The 11956-nt window shown below is 42.9% G+C and overlaps 1 protein-coding gene across 3 annotated transcripts; it reads left to right on the top strand.

The window, feature by feature from the left end:
• Positions 1 to 2524: 2524 nt before the first annotated feature.
• Positions 2525 to 11955, top strand: mpi (mannose phosphate isomerase). Of its 3 annotated transcripts, none has more exons than XM_088641682.1 (8): positions 2525 to 2638; positions 3932 to 4059; positions 4958 to 5158; positions 6002 to 6143; positions 6333 to 6512; positions 6889 to 7062; positions 7770 to 7978; positions 8492 to 11955. In XM_088641682.1, exons 1-8 carry the CDS (start codon positions 2557 to 2559, stop codon positions 8708 to 8710), a joined length of 1335 nt encoding a protein of 444 aa, XP_088497808.1. In that variant the 5' UTR covers positions 2525 to 2556; the 3' UTR covers positions 8711 to 11955. The 3 variants fall into 3 exon arrangements, with proteins under 3 accessions (XP_088497808.1, XP_088497810.1, XP_088497809.1); XM_088641683.1 differs by lacking the exon at positions 2525 to 2638 and adding an exon at positions 2651 to 3038; XM_088641684.1 differs by lacking the exon at positions 3932 to 4059 and having other exon boundaries at positions 2619 to 2638.
• The last annotated feature ends 1 nt before the right edge of the window (position 11956 follows it).

Raw genomic sequence — 11956 nt, 5'->3', positions numbered from 1 at the left:
GTCGGTGCCGCCACATGCTCCAACGATCAGCTTGAGTTCTTCCTGCACCATTTCACCAACTTCCACCCGTCCCTCAAATATACGGTTAACATATCTTCCACTACTCTTCCGTTTCTAGACATCAACTTCTCCATCAGCTACCTCCGACTGTCCACTTCAGTTTATTACAAACCCACGGATTCACACAGCTACCTCCTGTACACACACCTCCTCACACCTGAAGAAGGCTCCACGGCCGAAACATTGTGTTCTCTTTCTTCTTTTTTTCAGCATGGAATAAACCTATTACTTGTTCCTTTCCAGCCTACGCATGCTGACGCAGCTACCCACCTGAACTACCTCCTGTACAGCTCATTTCAACCCAACCACACTAAAAACTCTCTTCCTTTTTCACAGTTCCTTAGGGTACGACGATAAAGAAAAAAAAAACAAAACAACAAGACTGGCAATGAGCAAACATGGCCGCATGAAATGAACGCTAGCCGGAACGTTGTTCATGGAAAAAATGCTGTGGTCCCTGTCCAGATTGGATTCATAGTAAATATGCCTAAAGCAGAATGTGGCATAGGAAATCTGCTGTAGAAACATTATCTGAGTAGAGGCTATAATTGTCAAACTGGAACGTCAGTGAGCCGTGAAGGCAGCCTTTACTTCCCTGTACTGTTTTCTTTCTCACTGCACAACAAGGATGTCCAGTCTTAGTCCCGGAGATGTGTCGGCAGGTTTTGATAAGGCTGTTTACGCCTTATGAAGGACAGCACTTCATGTTGGCTAAACTGTACCACTCTGGTCAACTTCTCAAAGGTCTTCATGTACTGGAGCTTCAAAGAGATCTACAGTATAGCACACTGGACCTGCAGCACCGGACTTGGACTGTTCTTCTGCACAACACATTATAACAATGATTCATTGCATTAATGTAACGCTTTCCAGCCCACGGTGCTTTATGTCTGCGAGAAGACCTGCTTCATTCACCAGTCAAGAGCAGCGCCGAGCTGGGCGATGTGTAGCAGCCATTATGCACCAGCAGCCTCTACTGGCAAGCAACGGGCACAAGGCAGGGTCATCGCGGTCCATCACAGACACACATACTCCCACACCAGCACCAGCGTCCCCAGAAGCCCAATAACCCACCAGCATGTCTTTGGACTGTAGGAGGAAACCAGAGCACCTGTTTCCACAAACATGGGGAGAACATTACAGACTCGTCACACGTAGCGCTCCAGGTCTGGAATTGAATCCAGGGATACAGTGTTTACCATGCATTTACCACAACTTCTTGCAATTAAAAATATACTAAATTATGAACTCTGTGTACAGGTTTTCAAATGGCTTATGTCATTACTTGGAATGGATTTCAACATTTTTATATGGCATGATCTTGGCAAAACAAGCGTATAGAGAGTATTTAGATACAACTGCACATAACACTTATTGTGCTGTAAAGGTTAAACTAATACATACATTGTAAGAACAACAATTTAACAAAGTAAAAAAATAAATGACATGATTTGTTATTTCCAGTATTAAACCTACCCAGCTTTTTGGATTGCGTTAATATGAAGACAAAAAGCAGACTTTAAATGTTAAGTGTATCCAAGGCAGGGCACAGAAACATTTAGAGTATGCTATCAGAATACTGTGTACTGATTTTCACATGGTTTTTCACAGTCGTTGTTGCTAGCGTAATCTGTGGCCAGATTTTCACAATTGATAATGGTAGCTGGGAATATTGTGATTAGTTTATCACAATATAGTATTTTGGTTTGCTTCACGTCCAGCACAGCACAGCTTTGTGACACCTTTTACGGGATTAGCAACTTGTCATTATCCCAATTATAATTTTACCCCCCCCAAAAAAATGTTAGTAAATTTAGCGATCTGACAGCGTTGTAACGGGAGGCCCTTAACTACGACAGTATCGAGAAGGTCGACGTTAAAAAGTTCCTAATTCAAGGCCCAGGAAGAAGTGAACGAAGATTCCGGTTCGAAATAAAGGCGTTTACCCAAAAAAAAAAATAACCGAAAAGAACATCGTAACTTTTCGCTTATGTGTGTACCTGACACATTAACCTACTCTCACTTGATTTCTAACGCATCTGTTGTGGCCTTGTAGTTCATTGATTTTTTTTGTATTTACAAATACAAATACAATCAGAGGATCAAATTAGGTACAAGAAAACAAACACAAACAGAAAAATAAACAGTTAACCGCCAGAGGTAATAAGTAAGTTATATAATTAACTTGTATTTTTTTACATATATCATATGTTTTCCGTGCTTTATTATTTCTCACATTTTTAATAGAATTTAAATAGTGTTTCAGCTCCACCTCAAAAGAACTAAAAAGGGGAGTATTATTAGACCATTTGGATTTATGGATGTGAAATTTACCAAGAATGATTAATAAACTGACTATAAATAAATGCTCTTTTGCCTTGTAGTTCATTGAGGAGAGTCAGAAATCAACTCGATGACATCAGGAAGCGCTTGCCCAAGCCCCGCCCCCCGACACCAACATGTCCAATCAGGAGGCGTGAAGCCAGAAAAGGACCAATGGCCTTACGGCCAGGCCCCGCCCCCCAGAAGCAGGAGGGTTTTATGTGGGGCTACGTTACGGCCATGGAGGAAGTAAGAGGTGAGACACGTCTGGTGTAAAAACGTATTTTCAAACGCAACACGGGTTTTTTTTTCCTAAAAGTGACCAAGGTCATCACCGCCGATCACATGCATATTAAAACAAAATATGTGGCTGAAAGCTGAGCGGGGATAATTTTTTTTTTTAGATAAGGTAGAAGCCGGGCTGAAATCCTAAGCATCCCTTGCATTCAAAATAATAAAAAAAAAAAACCCGACGTCTGTATGATCGTCGTTTTGTAGACGGTTTTTGAATGCTGGGTTTTGGAGATATGTTGACATAGCCGTTCACGCGTTCGCAGCTGTCCCAGAATAAAAGCCGTTCCTGTATTTCTGGCCGGTTTTGGATGATCATCAAAATAAACTGTGCTGGAATGCGGGCTGAAGTTGAGTAAGGGAAGGTCAGTAAAGTGCCCTTGGGTTGTGGAGCCGAATACTTCAGATTTACAGTAAATGCATTGAAGAAGCGAAGGTAGAACAAGAGGACTTGTATTTATAATTCGTAAGCTTCAACATGCAGATATCGCTCTCTCTGTAAAGATATGGGTATATAATGTCAGACGGTTCCTACAGCTCTGATCCAGCGGTAATGTTGTAGTAAGAGGCCTTTTTGTGGGTTTATCTTGTTCATTTGCAGAGCAGTATTAATATGGAACGAAATACGTATGAAATGTGTTAATTATGTTAAATAATACAAATGAAGTTTAAGTATATCGAGAAATATTGTACTCAAATTTAAATACATTATTATAATAATAATAATTGTTGTTGTTGTTGTTTAGCTGACACCCTTATACACAGCAATTTTAACATCAGTATATGCTCTTGAAATTTGTACAGGCTTGTTGATGGTGTTTTCAGTGAACAGCAAACATTGTTTCTATTATGGGAACACAGAGTTTCCTGTTTTTGTTAGGTTATTCAGTTCCATTCAACCTATATTCTCCCCTGGGGATAATTGTTGTGTTGGCCTGTGCCTTAAAACAATACAGCAGGGTCAGAAAAGCATTACCATCAAAGAAGAAAGTCCAACAGTGTTACAGGAGATAGCAGAGCCAGTTTACATACCTATTTTTGGTTTAGGTATTCTGTGTTTGTTCCAGGTGATTGCTAAATGGTTTAATTTAACAAATAACATTTAGGTTATCACAGACGAATAATTCCTGCTCTTTACAAACTGATGAATCAGCGGTCACCTGTAAAATCTGCTGGAGTGGCGTAGGAGCCCCCTGCTGGACAGTGAGGGCACCGCAGTGCTCCTGGCTTTCTAATGGCCGCGTCTGTTTTTCCGCAGTGTTCCCACTGTCCTGTGCTGTCCAGAACTATGCTTGGGGTAAGGTGGGGCTGGACAGTGAAGTGGCCAAACTCATCGTTAGCGGAGACCCGCTGGCGGTGGTTGACAGCGACGAGCCCTATGCAGAGGTGAGGTCTCTGTGCTCTCTGAGTCCTCCAGCCCAAACTCTGCCTTTGATTAAAAAAAACATAGAATAAACTTAGAGAATAACAATGAAAAAAAGTACACCTGGTCTGAAAGTGCTTCAGAAATAATCAGTTCATTCCACACATTTCCAAAATTATAAATCAGACATGACTTAGTTTGTTTTATTTACTGACCAGCTGTGTACTTAATATGTCCTGATGGTATTTTAATTTTGTATCATAAAAATCTGAGGGATCTGCACTCTGCTTTTAAAGGTTTCTGTGATTGACAGGTTATTTATCTACACCCTCTGCAGGTGTCAGGGAAAGCTAGTTAAGTCTGAGGGATGTGACATTCCCCATTCAGTTTGCAGTACAGACATACTAACATAGTTCAAGTAGGGAGCTGCGTCAGCATGCGTAGGCTGCAAAGGAACAAGTAAAGGTTTATTCCCTGCTGAAAAGAGAAGAAAGGAAACACAACATTTCGGCTGTGGAGCCTTCTTCATATTAATATAGGTTCCCTTTAATTTCCATTTCTTTAGCTGGGAGTTCCACTATACAGGAGAATAGGAATGTGAAATTATGAGAAGGGCAGATTCATAGGCTTTAAGATGAGTGATATAAAGTAGGCAGATTTTATTTTTAAAGTGTTTTAAGGTGTAAAGCTTGTGTTCTTAAAACAACTTCTTGCTTTAACAACTATTTACATATTTTAAACGGCTTATTAACTCACAGTCATTTTCTGCTTTCGTGAATTGCTATTCCGTGAAGCTCGTGTTAGAATCAGCAAAAACATCGTGTTGCCAACTGTTTCTGTGAATAGTTAATGTTTTGTATATCCCCCTCAAAACTCATCAATTGTCTTCTGAGGCTAAACCCATCTCTCTCCTTTTCTTAGCTGTGGATGGGAGCCCACCCTAAGGGGGATGCTCTAATCAAAGACAACAGGATTTCCCAGAGGACTCTGGGGCAATGGATAGCGGACAACCCTGGCAGCTTGGGGTCAAAGGTCAAGGACACGTTCCAGGGGCAGCTGCCCTTTCTGTTCAAGGTCCTGTCTGTTAGGCTTGCACTCTCTATCCAGGCTCACCCGAACAAGGTAAGGAGACATCATGTCCCGTGGGCTGCCAAGCAGGACAGGGTACCCAGCTCCAGTCCTCAAGGGGTGTTATAGATCTCTTTAAATCTCCAAGGATAGGCTTCAAAGTGTTCAGTGCAGAGCTGTGAGCTAGCCAGGAATCTTCTGTCACAGATACAGTGGGAACAGACAATAAACGGGACCCTGGGCTTTTCCGGGGTGAGCAAAAACATCATTAAGGAAATGAGAAGTTCAGTTAGGTAATTAAATGCTCAAGTGGAAAGAAAACCAAATATCTTCTGACCCCTCCAGCCCACCAGGACTGGAATTGTACACCCCTACAGTGGGGAACGGTATAAGGGGGTGGTTGCCAACTCTGCACTCTGGGGTTTTTCTATTTCTCTTTAAAACATGGAAAAAAACATTCAGCAGCTTAAGGCTCTGGAGAAGGGATACATTGGTCCAGTTAAACCTTAATGGAATCAGTTTAACCCATCTCACAGGCGCAGAGCTGTCTCTAATTAAGGAGACCTGGGAAACCTTTGGAGCCCATGGCCCAGAGATGGGAACCCCCTTATGTAAGCAACTTTCTGAAAAGGACCAGGCAGATGAGAGAAACTATAATCAGTTGAGCAGGAATACTGTGGCATTTGTGAAATTCAATATGAAATTTCTAAGGCCAGCTGTGTTCACAAAAACAAACTTTTGTTTCTGATTACTGTTCTGACTTGACCAAGGCAATGTAGTCACGTTGAAAGCTTTACCGTCTTTCTGTATTATTAAGCGAAGAGTGTCGTTTATAAAATAGATTGATCTCCATCCTGTCAGCGTGTGTATTAAATTCCTTGGTATATCTCCCCGCAGGAGTTGGCGGCCAGACTTCATGCTCAGTTTCCCGACCACTACCCAGACAATAACCACAAGCCTGAAATGGCCATTGCCCTTACCCCCTTTGAAGGGCTGTGTGGTTTCCGACCTGTGGAGGAGATTGTGAGCTTCCTGAAATGTAGGTGTTAAACGCTCTTTTCTGTGTGATTCATGGCGTGGACCGACTGAGGCACGCAACACGTCGGTGCCTCGTGAACCAGAAGTAGGGAGCAGCAAGTGTTGGACTGCTCAAAATGAGAATGAGCCCCCAGCGCGCCTTGAAAGCTGGAGTGCGGAGCTGAGCTCCCTGTGTGGTTTTGTGTTCCAGCCGTGCCGGAGTTCCACGCGCTGGTGGGGAACGAGGCTGCTGAGGAGCTGCAGAGCAGCGTGGGAGATCCGGGCAGGGTCTCGGAGGCTCTGAAGAAGTGCTTCACCAGGATGATGAACTGTGAGAAGAAGGTGTTCGTTGACCAGCTCAACATGCTGGTGAAGAGAGTTTTAGAGGACGGTACGGCAGCAGAGGAGTTACTCCATATCAATTCCCTTCTGTCTGTGGCCCGCATCATTTAATTCAGCCAGTCTCCTTCCTGGGGAAGATATTCAATTGAATGCCAGCCTTGGTGTCCTTTGAACCTAGAACCTGCAGAGACCCTCCTTTTGGAAAAAAAGGATAATAGAGTAGAAAAGAAAGTGTCATACAGTTTACACCCGAGAGCTGTTTCATTGCAAATGTATATTTTGTGGAATAGCCCTGAACGTGTCCAGAAATGTTACTTAAAAGAAAGGTAGAAAGTTAAATAACAGTGCTCCTCTATGCATGGTGTCGGTGGAGATAAACCCAGTTCTTGCTGTTTAGTCCCTGTGTGTAACACTGTTTTCAACAGCGGCAGCGGGAAAAGACACTTCAGGAAGTAACGGGGACCTGTTGCTAAGGTTGCACTCGCAGTTTCCTGGAGATATCGGCTGCTTCTCTATCTACTTCCTGAACCGGGTGACTCTGGAGCCTGGGGAGGCCATGTTTCTGGGGGCCAGTGAGCCTCACGCCTACCTGTACGGAGGTCAGAGATTCTACAGCACAGCCCCTTCTGAAAAACCACACTTTTACCATTACTGCATTACTGCTATTCCCATTTGTTTTGATCTTCCCATTTCAATGTAAGGAATGTTTCATATGTAAAATGTTTTTTTGGGTTTGTATTAGCATTACTGGAGATATTGCCCTTAAATATTTTCTTATTGACATGAAAGCCAACGGATATCATTTTTACTGCTACCTTTATCTTTAAGGTATAATCAATAAATGCAAATTATTTTTAGATATATATTTAAGTTTTATATGAAGAATTTTTAATATAGTATAATACATATAGTATAATATAGTATAATGTAATATGATAAATGAATGAAATATAGTCAAGAACAAATTCAGTTTATTTGTTCTTGACTATATTTGTTTTTATTTTAAAATTGTGAATGAATGGCAGATTGTGAGATGAACCCATTTAACGTGATCATATTAATTAACAATATTACGTACTGAATTAGCCAATTCGCCAAGCACAAAAGTCAGGTTAAGGTGACATTATACTGTGTTGTAACGATTTGGTTACATATGTTTCGATACAAAACGCCAAAAAAATGATTCAGGTTGTGTGCCGAAAAATCATTTACATAGGTGAATGATATTTTAAAGCACAAATGATTGGAAACAGATTGTAAATCCACATGTTCGGTTGTCCGGTTCTCTGCACCTTCTCTCTGGTAGACTGCATCGAGTGTATGGCCTGTTCCGACAACACAGTGCGTGCTGGACTGACCCCCAAGTACATTGATGTGAACACACTGTGCGAGATGCTGCACTACTCTCCTGCCCCGGCCAGCTCCAAAATCTTCTCCTGCATCCAGGACCCCTCGGATCCCTGCGTCTTCCTCTATGACCCTCCCGTGCCTGACTTCTCAGTCATGAGGATACAGGTAACCCGGCACTCCCCCTTGTATTTTCTTACTTTGAGCTGTAGTGTCAGGAGATAATCGGTCTTTCGGTGCATCTCAGGAACGCTGTGTACTGTACAGTGAAAGTAGAAGTGAACTTGAAGAATGAGGAAAGGCACAAAAACTGGAGATGACATAAAGGACTGTTGTTGATATATTTCAAAAGAACGTTCAGATGTCCTTCACCAGTTCTTAAAGTAGCCACACCATCTGTTACTGTTTGAGGTAGATAATCTGTTAATCCAGTCCAGGTATGAGCAATCCTGTTCCCTCTCTAAATGACCTATATTTAAGTACCCGGAAAAAATGTCAGGTTTTGAACTTCCGAATCCTATTATTTAGTTAATTAGTTACACAGGGGCGCGATAAAATGAAATGTATAGCAGGATGGGGATGAGTCTTCTCGGGGAAAGGCAGCGATGGCGGCGTGTGTCTGGCGGGGACGGGCGCCGTGCCGGGGCCGGCAGACTGTGACCTCTCCCCGCTGTGTTGCAGATCCCCGGGGCGGCCAAACAGTACACCCTGGCCCCCGTCGACTCGGCCGGGATCCTCCTGGTCGTGCAGGGCGAGGCCACGGCGTCCTCGGCCGCCGCCCTCTCCGACGTGGCCCTCCGGAGGGGCTCCGTGCTCTTCGTCTCGGCCAACGAGAGCGTGGCCCTCCACCTGGGCTCGCCCGGCGGCATGCTGCTGTTCAGGGCCTGCTGCTTACTGTAGCCTCCTGCACCTGCCTCCAGCCTGCGGACCCGGGTTCGCCAGCGCTGGGGGGCCGGCCCTTAGTTCAATAGCTGTAGACTAGCTAGGGAACCTCCCGGTTCAATCATAGGCTCAAAACTGTTCGGCTGTTGTCATACAGGAGAACTCATGCGTTACTGAAGAACAAGGCGGTGGTGGGGGAAGCAGGGATTATGTTTACTACATGGCGTCCACTTGAAAAATGCTGCACTTTTTTCAAGGGGAAAGGGATTTTATTTGTTCCATAAATAATGCAACGGGCATGGGTTTTATTTTATTATTTATCTGTCAGGAGGATGTATTGAGATATCTCGTTTTTTTTTTAGCTTTTTGTTTTTCAAGGCATGCTTCCCACACCCACCTCTTACCTCATGGGGGAGCTCCACTCTTTCCTTTCCCTGTGCCTGCGCCGTCCAGAAAGCATGTCCTGCTGGCAGAGTGGGATATTGCATCCGTTTGCATGGCTGCTGGGTTGCTTTGGTTGAATAGAAGTCCCTCGATTTATTATCACTTTTTTTTTTCTCTCTGAACAGTTTGCTTCTGTCCCACTGATCCCTGACAGCCCTGTAGAATGAAAAACAGTCATTGAAATCTGGCTCTTCAGGGTGATGCGGTGAAACAGAGTGCACTTCGCAACGTGTTCAGGGCACCTGCATGAGCGTACATTCACGTAACCCTGAAAAATACACATGGCTGCTCCCCTTTTTAACTTGGCTGTGCTGTCCTCATGGTGCCCTGAACTGGGTTACTGAAAACAATCATGAACCTAAAACTGCACCCATCCCTTCATTTCAGAATGTCAAATATTCCACGAGAACTGAAACATTTTTTCATTTTTCAAACATGAAAACCAGGGGAACATTCCTCAAATGAAAAACAAAACTCACTCTTTTTCTTGTTAAGCCTTCCAGTTCAAAATGTGGTTGGACATTGATAAGTGCAATATACAGGCATAAACAATACAATAAACCAGAAATATAATATATGACAACCTTAATTCTATAATCTAACATTAGACTTTTAATAAGGAAAATGGCTGGTGAGCACTGAGCACTGACACATACTGGTTGACATCAGAAGCAGAAGTGTGCTGGTGTTTGTTTCTGATGGGAGTCACTCGTTCGTGGGTGATGGTGGCGATGCTTGTGAAGCTCCCATCGGATCTCCCTTTCCTTTTATTGTCCCAGATGGGAAGTTTGCTTTGCAGGAAGGTAAAGGACATAACAAGATACGCAATGCATTGAACATGGAACACATTGTTTACCAAATAAGAGGCATACCGGCATGATGAGAAATACATATATAAATAAAGTAAAATATACAATCAGTTGTCCAGCTTATCTTCCAAGTCTTCATGTGATGCATCAGTAGGCCAAACATCAACGTTGAAGTCCTGAATTTCTAAGGCAGAAGCAGATAGGATGCTTCATCTTCACTGGATTTAATTTCTGGATTTCTTTCTAGGTGCGGGTCATTATTTTAGACACGTTGCATGGCACTTTCCCAAGTCATGATCATGTTTCAGCCTCTCCGAAGCCAGCTGAATTCTTTGTTCCTTAATTCTTTGGTGCCTTAATTTATTCTCCTGAATGTCAGGTTGGTCAGCTTCATGAAAATCTGCTTCGGTTCACAGTTCACAGCTTCACAGTTCTCTTCTAAATGTAACTCGTCTTCAAAACCCCAGAAATCATGGACATACGTCATCACCAAGCTCCTCCCAGCTGCCCCTTCTTCCTCTGGCCTCTGTATACCACTCATGTGGCTTTGCATAATTTTGCTCCTTGCTGCTGAAAACCTTTTGTGTAACCATCCTTAATATGCTTAATATGAAAGTCATGTGCTGCTGAAACTCGGAGTGAATGGGGATGAGCAAATTTTAGGGGGGGCAGTGAGGGTACTGGAGCTCTTAGCTGTGACACGTGCAACAAGAGTGGGCATCAGCGTAACGTTTTCTAGCCACGCCTCTCAATAACATGCCAACAAAGAACCTGAAAAAACATGTTTAGCAAAGTTCTTCGGATCTGGTAGTACTGAAGCATGATGAGCAAAATAAGGAGGATGCTCACATAAAATTACAGATAGAGAGATGAAGCTCTTCAGAGTGAGCTTCACACTTAAAGAAGCACGCTGAGGACGTGCATTGCGAGAGTCTGCCTTTCGTTTGGCAAATTTGCCTTCTGAAATCAAGGAAAAGGGTGTACTCAAAATATTTCTTACCAAAAGTCTGATGGCATTGTTTGCTTTGTTTCTTAGTGAATTTCGTAAGCTCCTGATTTCTTATGGAAGTCAGCAGAAGCCTGGTAACGTCTAGGTTTTTGCATGGAAGAATGTACTCATTACATGTTCATGTTTTTGCAAAACAAACTGCTCGCGTTGCACAGGCGGTGAATAACAGAACGGAATGGCCATTAAAAAGTTGTACGTCCACCTCACTATCCTTCCTGCACTGCTGCGCCGTGTGTCCCCTGGGCTGAGTTGGCTGGCAGTGAAGCACACCAGAGGTCTCCTCTTTCTGAGGCTGTATGGGGGGGGAGGGGAGGCCAGGTGATATAAAGTATGATGCTTTAAGCTTAATCACCTGGACCATCTGGATTTCGCTAAGATTTATTGTTTAGTTTCTGTTTTGCTGTATCTTATTCCTTTTTAAAGAATATCTAGGTGAGGAATTTCTTCCATTTGAAGGAATATGATTGAGGAGACAATTGATTTAATGATGGCACTGCTGCAAGTGTCCTGGTTGTTTGTCCCTTTTCCTGTCCCTCAGGTGCTTTAGGTCACCCTAGAACAACAATGGAGAGTAAGGTTGGCTCACTCAACCTTAATTTGACTAGTTTAGCACTTTGACTCAATTTTACTTAAGATGTTGATAATTGAAGTAGACCTAGAAAACCGTGTTGGATTATACTTCTAGGTAAGAACTGGGGACACCAGCACTGCTGAGATATGCAATCATTCCCTCATTAGGGAATGGTTCCGTCCAACAACAGTGGGGTAAAATCTGTGATTGTTTCTCCCAAATTAGGTTTTGATTTGTATGTATAAAACCATTATGTCTTGTAGAATTGCACTCAGGTTTGATAAATTATTTATACCTATTTTTTTGGAATGCTGTGTTTTGCCACAGGTACAGAATGAAAGAATGGATTTTTGGAATGATATTGCATTCGATGGCATGCATTTGTAAAGACAGCATCTGTGTGTAAAACTCCCAATAAATATGAACAGTGC

This window comes from Lepisosteus platostomus, chromosome 7, assembly GCF_059453375.1.
Source record: "Lepisosteus platostomus isolate fLepPlt1 chromosome 7, fLepPlt1.hap1, whole genome shotgun sequence".
NCBI classification, from domain to species: domain Eukaryota; kingdom Metazoa; phylum Chordata; class Actinopteri; order Semionotiformes; family Lepisosteidae; genus Lepisosteus; species Lepisosteus platostomus.
This window is presented reverse-complemented; position numbering and strand designations above follow the sequence as displayed.